General features: G+C 37.8%; 1 protein-coding gene across 5 annotated transcripts in view; it reads right to left on the bottom strand.

The window, feature by feature from the left end:
- Window positions 1-25,932, bottom strand: part of LAMA2 (laminin subunit alpha 2) — a 343,741-nt gene that overhangs the window by 96,371 nt on the left and 221,438 nt on the right. For all 5 annotated transcript variants that reach the window (XM_069010799.1, XM_069010798.1, XM_069010800.1 and 2 more), the window contains 10 exons: window positions 22,577-22,757; window positions 19,080-19,216; window positions 16,398-16,631; window positions 12,678-12,821; window positions 10,136-10,315; window positions 9,240-9,428; window positions 8,906-9,144; window positions 4,127-4,244; window positions 884-1,018; window positions 182-306 (listed from right to left, as the gene is read on the bottom strand). In XM_069010799.1, coding sequence (XP_068866900.1) covers window positions 182-306; window positions 884-1,018; window positions 4,127-4,244; window positions 8,906-9,144; window positions 9,240-9,428; window positions 10,136-10,315; window positions 12,678-12,821; window positions 16,398-16,631; window positions 19,080-19,216; window positions 22,577-22,757 — 1,682 coding nt within the window. The remainder of the gene's footprint in view (window positions 1-181; window positions 307-883; window positions 1,019-4,126; window positions 4,245-8,905; window positions 9,145-9,239; window positions 9,429-10,135; window positions 10,316-12,677; window positions 12,822-16,397; window positions 16,632-19,079; window positions 19,217-22,576; window positions 22,758-25,932) is intronic.

Consider the following 25,932-nt stretch of genomic DNA (forward strand, 5'->3'; position numbering starts at 1 on the left):
GCAATTTCTGACTTTTAAAGGAAGATCAATTAGCAAAAGTAGATAAGAAGGTTTTAGTATAGCTTCCATAACACAATTCTCATGCAGCCATCTGAAAAAGGACACAGGGAGCCCAGAACAAAGCTCTGGCTTGCTGGAAAGGCAATTGTGTACCATGAGTTTGCTTGTTACTAGAACTTACTTGTTACTAGAAATGGATAGGGGACAAGCACAAGGCTGACAGTCATCCGGAGAGCCTTGGACAATGCCATAAAATCCCGCTGCACACCTCTCACAGTGGTGACCAGCAGTATTGTGCTGACAATTCTGCCGAGGAAGGAGACAGAATGAAAGCTGTATTTGATAATTATAAGGAAGCAGACAGCATTTTGTTCCCAGCCTGAGGAATTCAAACTTACTTCAATACATAATTTCTCTCTCCCTGATATGATTCTCAGTGGGAATGCTTGCTTTAAGCATCTATCAAATGCCTGCTGAGTAATATACGGGCTTAAAATGAGAAAGAATACAGCTACTGGAGAAGGAGAAATAATTAAAATTCAGTCTTACTGTATCAGGTCATGTGTATTACTGCCTGTAAGAGCAGAATTGTGTTTACTGTATGACACATGGTACATTGCTTCTTTGTTTTGCTTCTTTGTCTAGCTTTTCTTTTTACCCAAACAGTAATTCAGGGGTGAAAAAGTACTGCATAATCTGAACTCTAGAGAATCAGAATGGAAAACTTTAAAAGTCTGCTTTTATGACTCTCCCTGAACTTTGACAATTAAGCTTCTTAGGCAAAATTGTATTAAAATATTGTCCTCTGTTTTTTTAGATTACTAGTCCAACTTAGGAATTTCACATTAAGATTAACCTGGTGCATAAGTTTAAAGTGTAATACCTGACAAATTGATGTTTCAGAGTCACACATAGTGCTGTGTCCATGACACTGACATGCAACACAGGTGCCTAAGGACTGAGCAGGTGTCCTTCCCGCAGGTGGAGATGGAAGCCTGTAAAATCCTGGAGAGCATGACTGCAATAAAAAAAGATGCAGAAGAAAACAGATCATTACAGAGTAGACTGTGTATGGGGAGCACTGCAAGCTCATCTTTCCAATCACCAGTTTTTACAAGTTGTGAAAAGAATCTGACAGGCTTCCAGCTGTCTTACAAACAATATACAGTACTTTACAGATAACAAGAGCCAGCCCTAATTGGAAACATGGCTGAAAAATCCCTGGAGCACTCCAGTGGATTCAGGCTTTTATGCTACTGCTTGAGAGAGACTTCATTCAGATGCAGAACACCTTTCTGTTCTCACTGTGCATCAAGCATCATTCCTTTCATTACTTAAGAAAACAGTTTGCTTTCAAAATAATTTTTTTTGCATGGACTGTGGAGAGCAAGCATGATGATTCTGTTTCCTTCATCCCTGCTATGTTTTTAAGGTTCGACAAGCTGGTATCTGCCTACACACTACCTGATGGGATAACAAGCAAAAGCTGAATAATAATCAAGAAAATGGCTGCATGGCTGCATTATTTATACCTACATAATTTAAAGACCATAAAAGTACAGAATTCAAAATGTTAAAGGTTTTCCAAGTCTTGAGACTATCAGCCCCAAACAAGTCTATCCATCACTAAGTCTCCTCTACTGCAGCTTGGCAATAAAATTCCGAGAATAACCCAAAAATTGCAAGCAAAGCTGACACATGCAAAATCAAACACTTGATCTTTATTTCAGGCTTATTACACAATTCTGAGGAAGCCCTTACGCAGCTCTCAGAAAGCACACAGCTAGGGCAGCATAAAAACACAAACAGGAACACTTTGACAGTTGAGACCCTTAGGGCTAAGTGCCTACAGAGAAGTCACTTGTCCCACGTATAAATCCCACCACCTAGTGGCGCCAGGAGCCTGTGAAGGCTGTCTCATGAGGTCATTTCCGACTGTTGACCACAATTTCTGCTTTTTGGAAAGGAGTAGTACACTTTTCACACAGCAATAAAATGGATGCAAAATAAAACAGAAGAGAATCTGGAATAATAAATTTTTGTGACCAAAAACAGGATTCTTCAGTGAAGCACTAGCTGACATGCTGGATTTATTCATACACCACCACTCTGACAGTTTTATAATCATTGACAAAACCTCCAGGAGTCTAAGTTATGGAAAAAAGCATAAACACAATTATTTTCTTTAGAATCACAAAGAATTAATCTTAACTCATTTCTGCTTTTCCCTTTTTATTTTGACTTAGACTACATTAAGTTCCCTGAAGCATAGAAACAGTCTATCTTCTCTTTCATGGTTGGTGGAGAATTCTAACCTAGATAAATAATCTCAAATGAAAGTAATTCTTTCTTACTAAAATACCCTTTTTTCCCCTCCCTCTCTATCCCCACAAGTGTACTTGTCCAAACAAGATACAAAACACAGCTTTACAAATTCTGAGTGACTTCAGAATCAAATTATAAATATATGGTACATCCTCAAACAAAATTAATATCTGGGTTTTTTTTCTGATATGCCATTGACAGTCTTATCATCTATTTTGATCGAAGCATTTCTGAGATGAAATAAGACACAAAAGAGAAAATAGATTATATTTTTAATTGCTAGTTTGGAAGTTTTTCAAAAGCAGCCATTAGGAAAATTCTTACCACTGCTTTTGCAGCCCACAACTAGCTGTGAGAAAAAAAAAAAAAAAGGAGGGGAGGAGATACAAATGTCACTTCTAGTAAAAACTGCTGTGCACGTAGTCTTCACAATGCTATTATATGGATAAAGCATGAAACAGATACATACACCATGTTAGCATCTGCTTAAAAAATTCCAGGATGTCAGATGTTATTTTCCTGCTAAAATTAAATAAACTTTCACAGAACATACCCTAACCTTCACTGAGCCCACTAAAAATAAAATAAGTTATGAGCATGTGAAGATCACACAATTAAGAATGAAGTATGAAGGTTGCAACTGAGACATTTATTCAGCCCCTGGTGGGTGTGAATTAAAATAAAGTTTTAATTACATTATAGTATGTTTTTCTTCAAAAATTCAATTTTCTACAGTAATTAAAAAAAAAAAATCTGTATTTCTAAGCAAATGTTGGAGTCCATTAATTTCTCATGTATTTACATAAATTCAGGTGTACTCTCTTATTGAAATAGTGTCCAAAGAAAGTTACTTCATTCCACTTTCTTACACCCCTTTCCTACGAATTTACTGTTTTGGTTGACTCATTTGCTGCATAACACAATCAAGTATAGCATCCAAATGAAGCAGAGTTCTCACAGATAACAAGGTATCTTTCCCATTCATTTATTTCAATTTTTCTCCCATTGCAAGTTTTGGGGAAACCCTTACAAGATTCCACTTAGGATGTTTGAGGCATTTGCAGATTACTCAAGGTGTTGTTCACTGCTACCTCCACCTAACAATTGCAAGCAGTGAATTTAGAATTGCTAGTGCTGATTAAAAATGAAAACATGGTGTTCCCCACACAGAAAGATTGGCAGTCTCATCATCAAGGGCACAGACAGTCAGAAATATCAACTCCTATTCTGCAGTCAATATATCCTATCTTAAACACTTTCTCTGGTACCTATAATGAAATCCATTTTACAAAAGTATATACAAGTCAGCTGATTCTCTAGAACACCTGGGCACTTCTGAAATATGCAATCTTCAGTATGAAATTATAAGTAAAAAAATTAATAGAGTGCATGTATAAGGAGCACCCAGCTCACTTAGTTGACCAACACTTTTCTCCCGGTGTTCAGTGAGTTAGAATTTTACAACAGTATTATACCCTCATCTGTTCAAATTGGCTTGATCTGTTATCATCAGTCACACAATTCAGCCTCAGAGATGCTGTCCCAGTAAAGCCCACTTTCTTGCATTCTAAGTATTTGAGTCATTGCCATGGTTTCAGTGGCATATTTGCCTACAGCAATAAAAAAAAGAGGGCTGAAATTCCCTGTGAGAGAAATACCTGTGAGACAAAATAAGTAATTAAATAGAAGGAGAGTTGTTGCCAGTGAAATGAATTCACACTCAATTACTTTTCACACCTTGCCAATGAATGGACCAGAGAAGGTACAAAGACTTTTCCTGGGAGTTAGGTTAGTACCATACCTCACAGGACAGACCAGAATAACCCAATGGGCAGTCACATTTCTCTATCAAATAAGCCTGAGGAGCCATCCCAGACACAGGGCCACCTTCAGCAACTTCCAATGAGATCTCAGAAATCCTGAAAAAAAGGAGCAAACACCTCTAATGAGATTAGTCAAGCACTAACTCAAACCCAGTTACTTCACAGTTAGCTGCCATGGGAGGAAACAGTCTCATTTGGCTGCTTGTAGGATTCTTGATCTACAGGAGACAAACACCGGTTTCTGCATCTCCCAAGAAATTACAAAGTTAACACCACCTCTGGTCTCATTTTCTAGTTCTAGGCAACAGTATAACTACCTAAATCTCCCACTTGAGTCTATCTCTTTCTTTAATATCTTTTGAGCCAAACTAACAAAACAACATACAAAAATCCATATCTGATTCTTCATTTGGAGGGGACTCATTAAGAAATTGAAGTCACATAACTAACTAAATGCAGTTCCAGTTCATGTATCTCAGGGGTATGGCAGTAAAATTGTTCTCTTAATGAGCTTTTAACGAGGCAACTATTTAAAAAATAAAACAAAATCTATCCTCAGAAACTAAAGCAACCTAGCAGACTCTAGAACAGACTTCAAAAACATTGGACATTTGCCTTTTGGGCAGAAATTTTAAGATCAGTAGCTAGGTATCATTTATCTTTTTTTTTTTCTTTAGGATTATTTAGACATATGAACAAACAATTTAAAGCAAACATGAAATCCTACTAAAGAAGCAACTGCTAATAACAGTAAGGGATATATGTCTAACATTTTAACTTTCCAAACATTTGTTTAATTGTAACAATAATAATAATAATGATGATGATGGTAATAAAAATAATAAGTTCTCTGCCTCCCAACCACTCCTTGTCTTTCCAGCATTCTGACGGCTAAAAAGGGTTGAGTACATCATGGACAAAGACAACAACTATAAAATCTAATGAAATACACTTAATCCTAATGTATCACAATGCTGTACTTTAAGCTTACTTCTTTATTTTGGGGATTTGTCAGTTTGCTTAAACGAATGCTATGATCTGGAACACCTATTGCCTCAGAGAAACAAAAAGTGCAGAACAGTGTAAATTTTAAAGTTCCAAATATAATGCTAACCTAAGATAAAATGTCAAAGATTGTCTGACTAACTGGCTGAATAAATGTCAATAATGTGGGAAGAGTCTATTCATTAAGTGTCTGAGCACAGTGCTAATGGAAAGGAGCTCACAGAGCTGCTCACCTCTTCCTCATCCTCACAGCCTGTTCATCTACTCCCAGACCTTGATTCCTGAGGGGCTGATGCTGTTCTGCTCACTGGCATATAGGCACCAATGTCAGGATGAATGGAGGAAAAGCAAATGCCCACCACTGAACTAGGTGAGAGTTTTGTGACTGAGCTTACATGACCAGACCCACACTTCTTGATAACCTTGTGTCAATATAAAAATCCCCAAAGCAATCTAGTAACTTAAACCCTGTGCTCTCTTATTACCTGAAGAAAGGGGTTCAGTTGAGCAGGGAAATTGAACAAAAAAAACCCCAAGCAAACAAAGCCAGGTCAAAACAGAAGACTAAAAATAAAGAGGGCAAAACCATTCAGATCTGATATGGCAACGTAAGGTTACATTAAAATCTCTGTACTTTTAATGGGAAAAGAAAATGAAATCTGCCTCTCCATCATCCTCAACATTGAGGGCACAGTTGAAAAACTGTACTGTCATAACGCTGTATTTAGATAAAAATGCACTCTAGGCACACAAAGCTACCTATTGTTTGTGTGAAAACGTTACTTAAGGAAGGTCAGGCTTGGTTGAGTTTGGGAAAATGTCTATTAGGCAGCAGTCACACAACTGCTACCTGATCACTGTTGGGAATATTGAAATAATTTGCGGTGAAATTGAAAGCATACTTCAATTCAAGGAATTTATTATCACAGCCCTGTTGCAAAACAAAATCTAATAAAAGCAATGTTTCCATTTAGAGTGTCAAATGTGAAAATGAGGGCAACAAAATGAACAATAAAGGAGAAAAATGTTTGGGTTTGGATTCCGAGCAGAAACCTCTAAATCACAAATAATGCTGCAGCTTTGAAGCAGAAACAACATTAGCATTGCTAGTAAACTGTTTAGCTAATACATAACACTAGAATGAAGTTATTTTAGATAATAGATAACACTAGAATGAAGTTATTTTTATGGTCCCAAATGCTGATGCTACTTTGACTTTATTTTAAAGTGTTTTTCCTGTAGTTTGTCACTTAACCTGCAGCTTTTAAACTTTGCAATTGAAATTAAAAACTATTAAAACCTAAAGAAAAAGTAAAAATACTTCATATATATCTTTTCCTCCTCCCGTCCACAGATTCTTTTTCTTTTCCTACTATGCACAGTCAGGTGAAAAGAGAAGCTTTACTAGTTTAGAGCAGAGCCCCTATTTGGAAAGCACAACACATTCTATTTAAACAAATGTTTTATTGTAAGTCACTTAATTCAAACATATCTTTAAATTTGAGTACAAATATTGTTCTTTAGAGGGTCTCAGCTTATTTTTAATAAAAGCCTTCAATTCTCATGCAAGCTAATATTCCACTAACCTTTAAAAACATTTTTGGGGATTTATTTTGCAGTCTTACGCAAAACTTCCACTGAAATCATTCAAGGTGCTAACTTGAAAAAAATAATAATGTATTCCTGCTATATTCTACTTAAAGTCTCAGATGCCATATGATAAATGTTAAGTTTGTAACCAGACAGATCATAAAAATCCATTGTAACATAATCGCCTCCAAAATCAAATACAGAATTATACGCAAGGTTATGACTTCAGATGGAGAGTTACCAGAAAGACAAGATGAACTGTTTGCTAAGCTCTGCTGTCATAAAATGTCACATTCTGAAATGCCATACTGTAAAAAATATGTTCTGGTTCTTTAAGTGATACCTTGCAAACCTGCCTTGGAACTGAAAAGTCCTCCCCTGTTCTGCTCTCCTCATTACTGGGTAGCCTTGATAAAACGGTGGTGCATGACAGTGCAGGTCTAGTGGAGTCACAGGAGACACGCACACCCCACAACAGAATCAGCTTTGCTGCCCTAACTTTCCTCTTGATGTTCGAGCTAAGATAGTATTTGGTTTTTGCTTCCACAGCTGAACTAAGAACTGTACTGCTTAGAGGGGAGGGAGGAACATACATGAAACATGAATATGCTTCTCAAATTTTCCACATTGCTTTGGGGTTACCTTCATAACTCTTTTCCTGGGAATCCTAAATGGACTACGTCAAAAATAAATGAAACCAATGTCAAACACTTATGGTATCTGTTACTAATATTTAGCATCTAGCCAGTGCAAGCTGCATGAATACTCTTCTGTAAATTATATCCTTTAGAGACAAGAGCAGCAACAATGACAATGTTTTCTTTCACACAGTGCTGTGAGGTTGCATGGTATCTGCCCCTACTATTCACCTTCAAACTCCAAAGGCAAGGCTCTTAAGGACATATTTGTACCTTAAAAATCTAGAAATAATTTTAGCCTACCACTTTTATGACAGAATCATAAAAAAGGACCTCTGGAGACCTCTGGAGTTTATCTTTGATTATTCCCATGTCCATGCCAATAGATTTTGATTGCAAATAATATTGTGAATTAATTATTAAAAACTTTATGCAATAGTCTATGTAATTTTTTCTAGAACTTCTTTACCCCCAGCCGTTTATCTCTCATGTTTAATGTGAATACTTCCTGCTGAAGTTTGAGTTCATTTTTGTTTTTGACTTATCCACCACAGCAACAGAGAACTCATTCTTTCCTTTGTGACAAAATTTTAAGCATCTTAAGGCAATTTCTAGTTTCTAAACATATCTAGTTCTTTATATTTTCTCTCACACATCGTATTTTCTAACCTGTGATGATGTTCACTGATATCCTCTGAGCACTTTAATAACTTTTTTCTTGAATGCCATTAACCAGAACTTGATGCTTAGGCTTTACTAGTGTTGGGTGGAAATAAAAGAGGTTGCTTTTTTCACTTTGCAGGCCATATCTATTCATATATGCAGATACAGAACTAGCATTTCTCAACAAGAATATTGCTCCTGAACCATGTTCACTTGGCAATATGTTGTAAACAACAGACTCCTCTTTGAAGAATAGGTAACTAACCAGTTGTTCCTTGTTTGTTCAATTGACTGCTATTTTCAGTGTAAAATCTTACAGCTGACTTAAAAGTCAGATTGCAGCAGACTTGCAGATGTCATGCTGCTGTGTGATGTCCACTTCAAATTTAGTGTTATCTTTATTTCCTTGCATAACTGATTCATTAATAGATTGAATAGAAAATGTTGAGTCTGACCCTAATATATTTAACTTCCCACATTTCTAGGAGAAAATTCCTTCATATGCTAACATTTATATTTAATAAATATAAATGTTTTCATAAAGCATCATGTTTTCATAAAGTAGACCTCTATTCAAAAAATACATTAGGTTTGTTTCAGAATGTGTGTGCCTACATGTTTTCTGTTCTAGGATCCTGAAAACAGAGATTCTGCTTGCCTAGTGTGATTTAAATCTTCTAGTGCATAAAACTTCCCTCTCCTGTGTCTTCTGCAATGCCAAACACTAATTCCTTCTGCTCTTTCTTCTCAGCAATGGCTTATAGCTGGTGTCATGCATACAAATTCTGCTGAGAATAGGTGGGAGATCTACGAGGTTATCTGTGACTACTGCACTATTTCAGGTCACTGCATTAGAGTTACCTGCTCTGCCTCATGATATTGCCATGAGTCGCCTTGATAAGAATGTAATGAACATCATACAACACATTCATGAAGTCTTCCCGGGATACGGTTCTAGTTGGTCTTGAGTCATCTCCATAATGTTTCCAGGTGAAATCTGCCTGAGATGTCGTCCTGTTGGGACCTGGGTTACCATGATAGTATTCCCAGGACACAGTGCTTCTGCCTCTTTGGTCATCACCATAATATTCCCATTCATGCTGAAAGACAGAAACACAAAGGACAGATTAGTAACAATGTTCAAAAGAACCGCATGCTTAAGTTTTGGGGTAAAAAAAGCAGATGGAAACGTTACCTCTGTCATCTCTATCTCATGCCTTGTCAGCTGCCCAATCAGAGGGGCAGCCATGTGCCGGACAATAATTCTTGTATTTGTGGGAGGCCCGCCTCTTATGATGACTTGTGGGTAGTAAGTGGTAAAACCTGTCTCTTCTCGTGCTTCAAAGTAGATGGCATATTTCAGTTTCCCTCCGTAAGCGGTCAGCTAACAAAGCACAAAAAGAGATTTCATTTTCAATTAGCTAAAAATAAATTCCTAGGAAGGAGCTAGGTGTGCTCTGCACCTATGTGCAGCCTGATGAATGTAGGTGTGGTAGAAAATAGCAATATGTACTTGAGGAACTATCTGGGGACAAGGGCTATGTTCAAAAATACTCATCAACAATTTGTGATTATATTACACTAAAACCAATATGTTCTCTGTTTCCTTATATGCTCCTTGGTGTTCCCCCAAACCAAGAATATCAAAAGTGCAAAATAAATCATCACAGAGGTGCACATCAACATCCAAAAGGAGGGTTATTTCAATCATTTTCTCCCATGTAAGGTACAAGTGTCAGGTATTTTCTGTTTAAAAAGGAGAGAAACAAAAAAATTGCAAGAGTGTTATATTAAATTTGTGCAGCTTAATTTTTCAAATAACATTTTAATGAGAAGTTTATCCTGTGGAAAAATATAACATAGATATTTACAGATATTAACACACAAAATATTGTTCATGTTACTTTATGAATTTCCATGATAACAGAGTAAATAATTTTTAATAATGGAATAGCATTTATTTTCTTTTGAAGTACCTTCCACTGTGTGAAGACATGCTTATTGGGAGGGAAAAAAGACACTGTAAAATAGCAATATAAGATTAAAAGAAAAAAAAATCCATGTCAGTAATAAGTGGAGTTTTAGGTTTACCTTTTGTCCCTCATACTGCTCCGGAAGTCTCCAGTAAACAGGTTCTGACCGAAGATCCTGCATCACCTGTTCTATATTTGCTACTATTTCAGGAGGCTGGAATGCAATCCCTGAAAGAGTGCTACGCTGAAGCTTTTCATCCACCAGGGGCAGAATCATTTGCTCTGGCTTCAAGGTCACCTATGCATATTCAAAAAAGTGAGAAGAAAATTAACTTTATTTTTCCTCATGAAGTGTTAGTCTTTAATACTTCTAGGTAATTTCATTTCACATCACGAGCAATTTGTCACAAAGCAGTCTTGCTACTCCTTCAGGTATGAACAGTGCTAATAATGACTTTCCCCTTGAGCTTTTTGCACCTTGTGCTCATGTTAACAAAGAATGTAGTAGCACTGGTTAAAATACTTTAATCAGCAAATGATTCCATGAATTTTATCAAAGTGATTTTCATAGTGCTATTTTAGTCGCAGGCCTCTTTTGTTCAGATTGTGAGAAATGTTACCTTACAAAGAGGCAAAGTTCTCATCACCAGTTATTATACATCATGGGAGCTGTGAAACACAGTGCCCCATCCCTTGATGCGTCTATGCAATATTCAAGCTAAATGTTCTCCAGGCAATTTGCAGAGAGCGTGGCCTCAGTGAGGCTTTCTGTAACTCTAAATCCAGCTTTACTGAAAATATACGAGGATGCCACTTACCTGCTTGTAATTTTCTTAGACTGGTTGACAAAGTCTCATTAGCATTATACTGAAATCATTATTTTGATCAAAAACTGTAGTAAGAGTCTGAGTAATTCTGTGCCAATGGAAATATCACAGGGAATGTGTGAACAGATGCAAAGGGCTGGTATCAATATTTCTTTCTCCCAAAGAGTGAGGAAGACAAAGAAAACAAATGCAAGTAACAGTCATCCCATGAACAAACTGGTCATGAAATAGGAGTCAGGTAATGAGGAATCAACCAAGCCCTGTACTGTACTTTCAGTATCCTGGTATTTCCATTTACAGCAGCATCTACGGACTGATCAGACATGGAAGCACTCTTAACATCGCCAGCCCTAGGTGAGATTTACTGAGTTTGTATCATAACTGTACTTTACTGTTTAATACTTTACATACCAAGAAAAGGGTCAACACATTTGAATTTCAGATCATTCATCAGCAATGCCTTGTTGTCATATAAGACAGGATTTGCTTGTTTAAACAAGTCTAATGTCATTTGAAGACCTGAGAGTATCCAAAATAGCCACTAGCAGCTGGCAGAACACAGTCTCACTCAGTTTACAGTTCTGTATCAATTCTGAAATAGATCAGAGTACCAAGTACTAGACGGGACATGGACATACACTTCTTTAGATATGAGCATAAACACAAAAGGAAATTAATTAACAGAAACAAAATAATCAGGAGGTTTAAATTGTTTCTGCTTTGTGCTGCCACAAAGGTCAAAGCACAATTATCCAGAACTGCTGCTGTTAGGGAACTTGATTAAATTTCATAACTTGTCAGCCTTCTACAGCCTTTCATCTCCAGTCTAGCAGCATATGATGGGCAAAACTGAAATAATGAGAAAAACTGGGTCAGATCATAATAAATCACTTCATCCACTGGGAAGGGAAAGAGGTGCTACGGGATTGAACAATGAAGGGGAGAATAAGTGCTATCCATATTACATTAAGCAAGAGAGATTAACTTGATTTCAGCCTGAAGTATCCTTATCTAACTGATGCTTGTACATTACTAGTCTGGGGCTTTGGCTGATCTGCATTAGGCAGACATTCCTTCTATGGCTGGCATTCTTTCAAGCAGAGAGATGACTGACCATACATAGGGACAGAACTAATCATTTTCCATTAGAAATCTCTCCTCCAGAATGCAACTGAGGAGCATGGCAACAGTCTCAATGCGTGTTTTGTGCTTGCTGTACAGATAAATGGAGACATCCAGTCTGCCTTATTTATAAGTCCAGCATAGGTCTCAAGGCTTTCTTCCACAAACAGATAGATGGAGAGCTCTTTGTTTGCTCTGATGGATTGCACCTTTCTGTGCTTGAATTTAAATATAGCTTTGATAAGCTCTTTTTTAAAAATAAAAGAAAACCCCACCAAAACAGAAAAATCAACAAGGAAAATAAACAGATTAACTGAACTATGGGAAATTTATGCTGGACAACAAGCATCTGTGACCCTTGAATACACCTGGGTAAACCATATGTCATGTACCAGGGATTATGTTGCAATGCATTGGACCGCATAATTTCCCCACATGACTAGCTTGCCCTTTCTTGGGGTTTAATAGCTTTACTTTGGCTGGATGTCAGCTATCCTACCACTCATTTTCTTATCTACTTATTTCCTTTTAATGTCTTGACCCTGATTGTCTAATGGAACATATCGCTCTCACCACTCCTCAAAGCATAAAGAGGAAAGTGATTGCTTAAATGTTTGGCCGTTTTCTAGCCACCTCTCAGTGCCTGGCTAAAAGATCAGCCAGCAGGAAACAACATTATCGCATTACATGGCTCAGCAGTTTCCTACTCACCCACACCCGGATCAGCCCCCTTGCCTCGCTGCACTGGGTTGTCAGGCCAAAGCAATAGCAACTGCTGCAGCCAAGTGGGTTTCTGGCAGAGAGACCAAATGTACCAGACTTGCACCTGTCACAGTGGACACCTTCCACATTAACCTGGAAGAGGGAGAATATTTTTAAAAGGCAAAAAAAAAAAAATCAAGTTTTATTTCAAGATAGCAGTAGAAAAAGAAAATCATACTGTAATGATAATAACAGGGTGCCGAGAGAAATAATAATAAGTGTTAGGAAATATTCAAGGAACTCTCCAGCTTCTTATCACGTGTGTATGCAAACATATGTAATTAATGTAATTAAGGCATTTGCATTTGTATCCACTGAGTACCTCTGAGCAATAGATGCTGACTTCACGCTGAAAGTTGTAAGCACAGAAAAATTAAATGGCACTTTGGGCATGACATGCTCAATAACTGATTGATAAGATAAGAAAAATAAGTTGTTCTGAAATTGCCCATGTTAATCAAGCCTTCTTTTTAATAGGAATTAGCACTGACATGTTCAGATACTTAAGGTACAGCACTAAATGTTCTTGCCGAGAAATGTATTTTAATGGAAATTCTGTAGAGAAAAGCTTTCCCCTCTTCATGATTGTTTTCCACATCATTGAACAGTATTAACAAGGCTGAAATGTTTCACTGTTGTAATGTCAATGCTTTTATTTTCATTTTTCAATTAGTCCAAATAAAAAGCTATTCCAGATAGGGCAGATACACAATAATTTATGCAGAGCCTTTTAAAGCCATTTTCATACTGAGACCAAGGTATTAAAAAGAAAAAAATCACCAATATGAAAGCACTGCTTGGTTTTTTCTCCCCACACACCTTTTTTGTTCTCTTGAGACAAGTCTGAGGAAGTCAATCTAAAAAAAATTAAACTTTCCAAAGCTTATACATGAAATCAACATTATCCCTGAGGACTTACCAGTTTTAACCCTCATTTCCACATGTAACTCTATCAACAATTGTGCCTACACTGTATTTAGCTTAGATTTTGCTGCTTTTTGTCAGGGCTGACAATGAGGCTCCTGAGCCTTTGAAAGCTCATTTCTGCAGCTGTAACACCAGGTTTAAATGGGAACAATTACCATTTTATGAAAATCTAGTTTCTTTAATGTATAAATCTTCCAAAAAAGTTACACAAAAGATTAACCAACCCTAGATTTAAATTTAACCTTAGATTAAAATTCTGGGGGGGAAAAAATGCTTACTTAATTCAGTATTATTTGTCCATTTTCTCTCATAAACAGTGATTTTTACTTGCTTTGAATTTTGTTTCATGTCAATTGCACTTCCTTATCATTAATCATCAGCTAAATATATACTGTCCATTTGTGCTCAGAGAAACATAGAAGCAACTTTATTATTAGCCTTAAAATGATCAACAAAGAAACACTTTTATTTTAAAATGCCATCAACCTCAACTCTTTCTACTTCATGCTTACAAGAGCTACAAGAAAGACGACAACCCAGAGAAGTTGTGGAGTCTCCTTTTCTGGAGATAGCAGTCTGGACAAAATCCTGATTCATGTGCTTGAGGGGACCCTGCTTGAGCAGTGAGGTGGGAGTGGATGACCTCCAGTGGTCCCTCCAACCTGACCCATTCTGTGACTCTGTGACATGCTGGACCTAATCCAGAAATTGAGCACCAAGACGGTTAGAGGGGCTGCTGCTTATCATGTATCAAGAGAGGCTGAAAGAATTGAGATACTTCAATTTCTGCATTTCAGAGGCTGACACAGGGCAAACAGCACTGAGCTTTATTCAGACAGTCCATGTGGTCAACTCACTTCAGTTTTCTTATGGTGTCATCCTCAAATGAACCAGTATTTGTGAAATGGAACATGATGTTTTCTGTTAAAATATACCAGAAAAATGGGAGGGTGGTCAAGCAGTTTGCACAAAGAGGTTGTGAAATCTCTCTCCATCCTTGGAAGTACTGCCTCAGGAATGTCTGTCACACAAGGCACTGGACTCCACAACCTCCGTAGTTCACTTCTAACCTAATTTGTTCTACAGTTTTGAGTCTTGAAACTCAGAATTAAGTGACTGATGCCCATTTAACAAAATAATTACCAGGCAATTCAATAATTTAAATTCATCCTTCCATTTTACTAGCTCTTTGTGTCAATACAGACCTAAAGAAGAAGAATGAATCTAAATCACAGAGAGAACCTCTAGAGGTCACTTCTAAAAATCCCCTCCTAGAAGCAAGACTATTATGAATACTAGATCAGGTTACCCACGCCTCTTTCTAGCCAGTTCTTGAAAATCCCCTAGAATGGAGATTTCACATGTTCTGGATAAAGTGTACCAGTGCTGCATAACTCTGACTTTTTTTTCTGATGTCCAACCCAAAATTCCAAAGCTTCCACTTGCAGCTGTTGTCCCTTGTTACATCTTCTGACTGCTATTAGAAAGGACTTGATTCCATCAATTATTCTTTGAAGGGGCTATATAAGTTGCAATTATATTTCCTCTTATTAGCCTCTTTTTTTCAGACTAAGAGAAAGTCCAGCTCTCTCAGTACATCCCCACAGATCATCTGCTGTGAGACTCTTCTCCAGATCCTCTCCAATTTCTCAACAACACTTTCAAATCAGGTTCTAAAACTGGACACCATTTTCAAGTGCAGTCTTACCAGCACTGACTATAGTAAGAGGAGTGCACTGAGTAGATAAGGCCTTTCCCCTGCTCGCCATGCTCTTTGTGATGTCCTACCTTGCAGCTGCATTGGCCACTCTGCTCACTGCATTCAGCACAGTGGGCAGTTTGCCTTATCTACCACGAGAGTATACGGTTGGTTAATCTTGTGCTTTCCAGCAGGATTGCCAATCAGGATTTTTCCTCCCAAAATGTACTGATTCTTCAGGCCATGACACTCCAATTAATGACCTTTCTATTTTCTCAGTCATCAGGCTTTTCAAGAACCCTCTAGACTGTAATTCTACTGTTCAGCATGTCGACCTTGACCTCCTCCAAGTCAACAGTATTTTCAAATGTGCTGATCATGAATTCTGTCATCTGTGTCGCTGATGAAGGTATTGGCTCTGGGATACTCTGCTTGCTGACTACCAACTGCATATCAAACCACTGATTACTGCCCTGTAAGCCCAACAATCCAGCCAACTCTCAAAAAGCCTAAGTGTGCTGTACTTCCAAGCACAATTCCAAATAAGAATGCTGGGGATGATGATGCCAAAAGTCTTTGCTTTAGTGATCCTGAATTGGATGCAGTCTACTCAGAACAGATACTATTGCAGTGAATTCTAGTCATGAAATTATGACTATTGACTCCCTCTAAGTCAATGTGCTTTGAATTAGCACTGTGGCATACTGTGATTACTGATGAGTTTGCTTTTATTGTGCCCAGTATCTGAACAAGAATTGTATTATGGGGATGAACTGGCAACAGTTCTGTAAGAACAGAAAGAAATAAAAAGTGTGAAAAAAAGCCTAAGAGGATGCTATCCTGAAAAGTGTCAGTATGTGAAAAAGCAACTGGTAAGTCTTTCTTCATGTTGGACTCCTCCCACATCAGTTCAGAAATGCACTATGAAAACCAAGGAGATTGTTCTGCATATATTGTTTGAACAAGTAAGTGCAAGTGTCAATGAAATCTGAAATAAACTTCTCAGCAGTTATAAGATCAGTTTACAACCTTCATTGTCCTACCTTGCAGCTGCATTGGCCAGAATGATCAATGCATGAGCACTTCCCCTCTGTATCACAGCTCTGTGGATCCGTCCCAGCCAGGAAGCACTGACAAGCAACACAGTGCGGGTAATTCCAGTAGCCCAACCTGCACTCAGTGCATTTTTCCCCAGAGAATTCAGGGCGGCAGAAGCAACAGCCTGTATTTAAGTCACACTGAGAACTTAGGGCTCCAATGAGGCTGCACTCACAGGGCTGAAAATGAGAGAAAGAAGGAGACAATTGCAACTGTGCTTCTGAAAAAAAAAACCAAACCAAACCAAACCCCAACCAAAAAGGAATTCACCTCTTTCAAGTATCTGTAAATAAAATACAGCAGTGAATTTACACAGTCTAAAAATAACGTATCTAAATTATAAGGCCAGCAATTTATTTTTATTCAACAAGGTTCAAGCATTAGCACTAAATACATTTACAACACTGGTGGGACTTTTTTCACTGGATATTACTTATCACTGATAAATCAGACATTGAAAAGAAATAAACCCAAATGGGTCAAGGACCTTGGAATACTTTGTGGACAAAAGTAACTCAGAAACTACAAGCACTCTCTAAAAAGTATTTTTCATGTAAATTTTCATGTACAGAACACTTTCCTAAAATTTGAATTTCTCAGGAGCAATTGGTTCAGTGGTTCCAGAGGAATCTAGTTCAATGTCTATTACTCATCTATCAGACAGGTAACTATACTCTTTGTACAAACAAGACTCCTAGACGACAGTAATTTACACAGTAAGGGCTAGAGATTTAGTCGTGATATATTTGGAAGAAAACTTGCTCACAGAGTAAGGCTTGCACAGGCAAGTAAGGATAGAAATAGGTGATTTGCCAGGGTGTCTAGATATTCAACACAGAAGTAAGTAGCAGGGAAAACTGCAGACTTCCAAAGAATAGAAGAATCCCTCAGTGCTATTACAGTGGCAGCACTGCACAGTTAATACAGGACACTGGCTGTAATCACTGGTGTGATCAGAATATCATATGGAGAAGTTCGGCTTACAGAAGCAAACTCAGTGCCAGCAGCACAAGTTACCACAGTAACTGACATGGATAGACTTGCTAGAATTACAGACACAAAGCTGAAAAAGAGAGGAAGAAAACGTGGATTCAGTTTCTAAGCAAAACTGTTTATTACATGACTACTTAGAGTACCTTTCCTCTGATCTGAAAACACCATTTATAAAGAAAGTGAATATATACAGGAAATATACAGATGCAATCTTTACTGAATGCCAGAGAAACAATTTAACCACTCATTAAATATTAGTCTGCAAGATGACTTCCTAACCTAAAAAATAAAACCTTCTGACAGAAAGAACTTTATACTACAAGATACATTTGAACACAAAGCTGAAAATTGTTCACCATTCTCTGAAATAGCTTGGTGTGCAATATCAAAACCTAAATTACAATCAGATTCTCTGTTTGGTTTGCAGTTTTCTGCAATGGTCTCTCTCCCAGACTTAAAACAGCCTCAGAAATCTTCTACAAAGACTGCAAGCAGGAGATTCACATCTCACTTTGCAGAAATTAGCTGCAACATCCTGAAAGAGATGTGGGCTGATAGATCATCATTAATTTAGACGGTGCCATGGAACTGTCATACTAATGTGCTCACATAAAAGACAATCAGAGAATATACTCCAGAGCTCAAACAGAGGTCTTCAACCTCATTAGGCTGGTTTCAGAAGCCAAGAGCCAAGAGATATCACAGCAGCACCGCAGAGGTTTCACGGGAGTTTTTCATACATACAAAAAAGAAATCATTCTTGTCAATTTCTTTGCAGCCTGAGCTGCCTGACTAACAGCCTTTTAAGAACAAGTATTAATGGTGTTTGACTATGTTCCAAAAAGATACAGTTTTCTGGAGTAATTGTAGCAGTACTATAAATCCCTTATCATCAGTGAGCACAGCAGGGAGGAAGAAGGCATTTGAACTTTGCACAATGTCCACTGTCACCAGTTTTCAACCTTAACCAAATACTGTGCCCCTCAACTCCAGGGCATTAATAACAGCTTTCATGGCCTCCTTGACATTGTATCATTGTTTTCCTATTTCTTCTCCCTTCTCTTCAGATATTTTAACTCCGTGTCAAATATTGGAATATGAAGGATTTGAAGGCTAATGATAAGGTTTATTTCCTCTTTGAACATGGGAATAAAGTACAATTTACAACTAAGGTGGATGTTTCTTTTCTTTTCTCCTTGTTGTCTTTTATGCACAAATTAAAGCCTTCCTCAAGCAAACTTTGAGTACAAATTCCCAGTGGTGTCACCATTAAGTAAATTTGTCTCCCAAAGGCACGGCTGATTACCTGTAAATATACATCTCCATACATCGTTTTACACTGTGGTAATCTCCTCAATCATATTAAACATAGCTGTAATAAAATAAAATAAGGCCCAAGCAGGACACTGACTCAGTGTCACAGCAGAATCAACAGGGTGTTTTGTGTTACAGACTGCATACCTGAGACAGACGATCTGTAGTGCAGTAACAGATTGCCAACATTTACACCACAGTCTCACACCAAAACTTGCAATATAGAGACAAAACACAACTTATAAACCAAAAACTGTGCTCCAACTATAAATTACTGTGAAAGAGGTAATGCACATAGAGAAAATAAAAAATTCACTCACCTTGCAGCCACTGACGATGTTATGGCCCCAGTGATTTGGTGCACATTTGTCACACATCTCTCCAACAGTATTGGGAGGGCAGATACAGCGGCCACTGACGGGATCGCAGTTATTGCCAAAACGTGAACACTCACAGGCTTCATGGGAGACAGAAAAAAATAAAGCAGAGCAAAAGTTATCCCTTTATGTGACACCTGGAGAGCAGATCCTAATGGGGTTAGGATCATTCCTTTGCTGCACAGTGAACTCTCAGTTATCTGTGGACATGATGGGGCAAGAGAGGTAGGGTAAACCCTGAGAACTAAAACCAGTAGCAGTGGAACACAGGTTAACTGTGGTTGAAGGAGCTGCAATGAGAACAGAATAGGAAAAAAAAAGGCACCAACTGCAGAAGTGCAGAGACTTCTGAGATGGTGCACTCTTGTGACATAACTGCAGGAGTGCTGCTGTACAATTTCTGGGACCATGCTGTCTCCTCTAAGAAGCCACCTGAGTGCCTCTGAGCCATCTATTCAGGGAATTCACAGTCTATTTAACCCCTTATACCAATCTGAGAAATACCTTCTGAAATTTCTGCTGCTCTAAAGAGACTTTTCTTAAAGGGCAAAAGAGGTGTTTAAGTTTCTTTTTCCCTTTCTATTCCTTCTTCTTCAGCTTTCCTCTGCCTTGGGAAGACATCAACAAACTGGTATTTCCTCTCCATGGGAAACTGGTATTCTTTGCAGATTATACTAATTAAAAATACTTCAGGTTTGGAAGTGCTTCCAGAAGCGGTCTTTGCTCTTAAAGGATTACTAAGTAAACAACTAATTGGTGGCAAATCCAGATTCAAGGTATGTAAGTGAGAAGCAGTTACGGGGCTCAAGACACCCAGGTGACTGAAACAGCAGAACTGGTGTGTGGTTGTTTTCACACCCACCATGCACATAACCCATGAGGTCAGAAAAAAAGCATCATCAGCAAACTGTGACTCTGTGTGATAACCTGTTCCTCAGGCTGTTTAAAGGGCAACATAACTTTGTTACTGAAGGCTTCATTTATGTTCTTTGCCTTTACATTGCCTTTGCCTTTTCAATTCAGATTGAAACTAGAAAACAAACATGTGCAAAGATAGAACTCCTATCTATAGCTCAAATAAGAAGTGACCTTTATTTTTCCCCCACCAATGCCTTCAAGATAAGGTAATTGATGCAAAGAAGACAGCAAGTTTTGCCTCCATCATGCCAGGCACACAATGTGTTGTATGCTACTTAAAATATTTTCGTACACTATAGCTTGAAGAAGTTTCAGAATAAATCTCACTAGGAGACTGAGGCTATCAGATGTGACAGCTCTTCTATGGGCTTCCAGGCCTTACACAAAATTGGCTTAAAATGCATGGAGGGGAAGGAGATACTGAAATATTTTTTTCCATTTTTACTTTTATAATTATTTTTCAAAATAAGAGAGAAAAACACAATTGTTGCAAGCAATAGTGAAATAGAAATCTCTTTTGTATCTTTGCTGCTAGAATGTCAACACTGACAATGCTTTCGGGGTTTTCTTTGGCTTTATGGATTTATATTGCACAAGAAAAAATCAAATTATATTCTTTTTGGATAAATGCTAGATAAAAGAGATCCAATATTTTATTTGATACTTAACTGTCACAATGGAATTAAGTTTTCTGTACTTTTCTTTCCAACATGATTTGATATACTTCTATTAAATTTCTGATTTTCTTTGTGATTCATAATTTAATTCTTATTTTTTGTCATTTGAAGGAATACATAAGAAGCCTACTAAAAATAAGCATGGAAAAACAGCACACTGAAAACAGGATTCCTCTCCATCTGTTCTATTAACTTTGAAACTTTTAAAAATCTGAATTTTCTGAACATCTATAGCTGCAGCTGTTGCTTTAAACATTTGATGACCACAGGCTGATACATTTCTATTTAAAATGTTACCTGGATCTACAGTACTCTACCATTATACCATTTTTTCTTAAACTCTGTCACTTCAAAGTTTGCCAAGAGAGCAGTTAACATTTTAATGTGCAATTTCTTCAAAAGCCCTCTCATTTTCCTTCCCCAACTGTAGTTACCAACATCTTGTCATGTTTCACAATAGTGACATGTTTTTAACCTGTGGAATGTTAGAATAAGACGCTAATCACAAATAATAGAATGTTTTGCCCTTCATTTAATTTCTAAAGGCTTTAGGACTGCAGCTATCATTTGCATTTTATTTCAAGCTCTCTCATCAGTGAGCCTAGGAACCAACCTCTCCCTTTTCCAAGGAGCCAATGTATCTGAATTTTTCAAGCCAGTAAGTGATTTTGAACCTTTCATTCCCACGGGAGACAATACCATAGAGCAACATTTTCAACCATAACCTATAATCCATCCTGCTTCAAGGTTTATCCACACTACAGGTAAAATTGAATTCTGCTGCACAAATGTGAGTCTCGAGGCCTTAATGCTCCTTCCACTAAAAAAAAAAGGGAGTAAGAAAAGGAAGAGAGCTAAGCTTGCTGCTTCTGCTGCCATTCTGGATAGGAAAGGAGGAAGAACAAATTACCAGACACTGTGATTTCTGCTTCTGAAAAGAATATGCTTTATACCTGAAGAATAATAGCAGCATTCTAGCATCCCAGCAGTCAGTCACACTAGACAACTATCTATGTGTCCTGTGATCACACCTAAATGAGTCTGTGCGACTTGAAGAACAGAGTTCTGTCAGGAAAGATGGATATTTCCCTGTGAAGAACCTTATTGATTGAGATCTTTTTGATATAGCAGTCTGTACTACTGCAAGGATAGGAAGCATTCATTTCAGTCTTTGACCTAATTTCCAAAAGGACAAAAACAAATGTAAAGAGGTGGCTGGATATATTTATGTGTAATGTTAGAGTTTCAGCAACTAGAAAAGGAGACTTTTCATGTGTTTACACAAGGGACGTAGCAGAGAGTTTTACTTAAAGATCTTGTTTTACACAAAAAGTACAAGTAAGCAACTAAATATTACTGTACAGAAAAGGATTGTGGTAATGAAAGAGGATCAGCCATATAAGGGCAATGACAAGGTTTGGGATAAAACGAGAAGCAAAGGAGGTTTGTGTTTTTGTCGTTGTTTTCCTTTCACACCCCTTCAAGTTGATGTGATTTGGCAAGAATTTTAATCAGAATTCTATGATACCCTTAACTAAATTAGAGAAACTTCATAGAATTCTTTTGGCAGACACTACTTGGAGTAAATTACATTCCTGTTTCTTCTAAATGTAGTAGATTAGCCATAAACTGCCCATAAAATAGCAGAAATTGCTTGGGTCTTTCATTTTTGCCAATCACCATCCTCACCAGGTGAATGATGTACAAGGCTGTCTTTGAACACCCTAAGTGCCAGGAAAATTTGTTAGGCAATCCAGAATTAGCCAAACCAGAATCTTAGGAATAAATAGGTAAACGAACAAACAAATCAATCAATCTGTGCTTGGGTGCAAAACATTTACATACGAGTACAGCCTCCTTCCTCAAAGTTGTAAAACCCATGTGCACAGCGGTCGCACTTCTTTCCTGTCACTCCAGGCTGGCAATAGCACTGTCCGTCTCCATCGCAGTCGAAGGACTTGGAACCAAAAGAGTTGCAGTTGCAGGGAACACAGCCTCGGGAAGACTGTAAGCCGAATGTTCCAGGCTGCCACAGAGCGAGGAAGAGCAGTTAGTACATCGAATGATTACCAGGAGAAAAGAGGAAACGCTGAGAGTGTAGGGAGATCAGGGTTGCTCTTTCCTCTTCATCACTGAAATACTGCTTTTAACAAATTAAATTGTAGTGGTAAAACCCTGGAGCAAGGGCACTAAATGCCCTACACTGCTGAGAAAGAATAAAGATTTCAGAATGTTACCTGATGCTATAATGTATGTCGGCAATGTAACATGCTTCTTATGAGGCTGTGTTTCCCTAACTACAATTCTCATTTAGAATGGAATGTATGCCAGCACCATATACATACCCTGTCTCTGGCTGTAAGGTTATGTCAGGAAGAGCTTGCTGCTAAGAGAGTGAATTCAAATTCTTAGCTATGAATGGAGATCAGTTCAATTGGAAAGCCTCTGAACAACTAGATTTTATCTCCTCTGAGCAAAGGCAATATCTGTATACAGTAACTCAAGGGCAGCTTTTTAGAATGATATATAGGAATAACTTTAGGAGAACATAGAGATAATGTATTTGTGTACAATACAAACAAATAATGGGGATTTTTTAAAGACAAAAACTCTGTCTTTGGATGAGGCCTCTGTTTCTCTTCTGTTTTCTTCCTTTTCTTTCTTTTTTGCAGTGATCAATAGAAAGTTTCTACAGAACCAGAGTAAATGATATCAACTATAGTAATAAATTTCCTCCTTAACTTCACTAGTGGAGTGCAAAAAACAAAGAACTCGTTTGTATACTGTGATATGGAGTTCTGCACAAAGCTTTCAACCAAAAGACTTTGTGGGTTTCACTGCACCAACCATCAGAGGCTCCGTGGAACAAACCATACTTGATATTCAAAATATGAACTGGATCTTGAACTAGAGTGCTTTAAAACAGGAGTACTTCTCTACCTTTTTTTTCAGGCATGATGATTTTCAGAGAATACTGAAATCCAAATTATATTAATAACTTCACTTGAAATTGATATTAAAACATTAATAATAAAATATATCAGAGAGTTTGCTAGAAAAGCAGAATGTTAAAAATGAGATATTAAAAATATCACTGCTAATGAATATACATGGAACAATGTGGAAAATATTTAATTTATAATGTGCTACTTTGTGATCCAGGCATGAGGTGTTAGATTTTCATCTACTATAAACCAGTAGATCTTCAAATCAATGGACCTATGCTGGCTTTGACCATGGCAGTGATTGTCCCTCTGTACTAAGCACTAGTGCTGTGTCCAGTTCTGGGCCACTCACAACAAGAAAAACCATTGAGGGGCTGGAACATGTCCAGAGAAGGGCAGAGGAGCTGGGGAAGGGCCTGGAGCACAAGTCTTATGAGGAGTGCCTGAGGGAGCTGGAGGTGGTTAACCTGGAGAACAAGAGGCTCAGGGAATACCTTCTCTCCCTACAACTGCTTGAAAGGAGGTTGTAGCAAGGTGAGGGTCAGCCTCTGCTCCCAGGGAACCAGCAACAGGACAAGAGGACACAGCCTCATGCAGTGCCAGGGGATGCTCAGGTTGGACAAAGGGAACAATTTATTCACTGAAAGGGTGGTCAGCCATTGGAACAGGCTGCCCAGGGCAGTGGTGGAGTTGTTCAAGAAATGACAGGACATGGCACTTGGTGCCATGGTCTTGTTGACAAAATGGTTGATCAGACAAAGGTTGGACTCAATAAACTTGGAGGTCTTTCCCAAATGTAATGATTCTATGACTACTTGTTTATATGGATTTGTTCCACAGTGGAATCCCTAACCTCTTCTATTGGTGAATTCTCTGAAACTTCAGAAGCTTTCCATGGAAAACTCCTGAAATCTGATCTCTGAGGTTAATACAGAAGTTCCGCGCTCACACAGAGAATCTGCTGATAGGTGTCAGAATACAGGAGCACATCTGTGGTCAGAATTTGCCCTGAAAATCATATGAACCTAAGAAAATGCTTGACTATACATGTAATAAAGAATTAGACTGATTTTCATTTCCAAATTCTATATTGAAATGTTTTGCAAATTTCATGCTTCTGCCTAACAAAACATGGTGTATCAGAGAGAAAAAGACAGTCAAACTCATTTCATTAAATTCAAGAATCCATAAACAACTCGACTATATCTGAGGATTTCTTTTACGTAGGAAGAAACACACAGAAATGTGAATATGCACAATCTCAGGACAGACATTCAGAGTAATGCAGTGAAGTAACCAATGCACAGCATGCATGTTAGTTCTCAATATAAAGTTTGCTAGGATCTAATAAATTCTGTTTATAAGGGTGACAGTCAGAAAAAGTCTGATACTAGCACTCCACATTGTGTTAAGTTGCAAAAGACCACCACCATGCTGGGTTGAATTCTGTGAGGAGGGCTGCACACAAAAACATTTTGGTCAGTCATGCAAACCCCAAGATGAACCTCCAAGTTAAAGTTCTCAACAAAGTTTGTTTACACACAGAAATTCTAAGAATCACATTTACTGAACAAGAGATAAGATCCTAGATTACAGTTAGGAAATACAGTGAATTTTCTGAATATGTCATTATATTGTGTCTCCATCAGTGTACTGTGTGGGCAACACAGTAACCTAATACATTCTTAATGGGAAAAAACAAATTTCTCCAAGGAAATCCATATGAAAAAATACAGCATGGGTCCCAGAGTCTAGCTGAGGATGAAAAACACTGCCAGGTGTTTTTCAAACGGGGTGTGGTAAGTGTGGAGGTTTTGAGTTGCAGAGAGAACAAACAACATTCCTAAAATACTGCCCTGTTAGAAACAGTTGTATCATAATTACTTAATTTTAGTAAATAAGTTGCTTTTTTGGTCTGTGATAAGGAATTAACACTGTTGCCATTTTGGGCATTACATTCACATAACTGGCACTGCACTAAGTCAAAAATGGCTCAGATAACTGGCCATATTCACTAATGAGAACTTTTAACACCAGTTATGTTCAGTATTTTAAAATTAGATCTTAACTCTTTGCCTCTAAGGCTGATCCTTCTTGCAAACTCCTTAAGCTATTGATTTTTGAATTGTTAGAAAAGGAAGTCTTATGCTGCAAAGTCCAAGAAAATCCCACCGATTCCATTGGTTTATGTACATCTCCCACGCATTTTGTGCATTCTGCTGTTGATGGTGCTGTTTTGGGACTTATTCTGGTATG

The sequence above is a fragment of the Aphelocoma coerulescens genome, chromosome 3, assembly GCF_041296385.1.
Source record: "Aphelocoma coerulescens isolate FSJ_1873_10779 chromosome 3, UR_Acoe_1.0, whole genome shotgun sequence".
NCBI classification, from domain to species: Eukaryota; Metazoa; Chordata; class Aves; order Passeriformes; family Corvidae; genus Aphelocoma; species Aphelocoma coerulescens.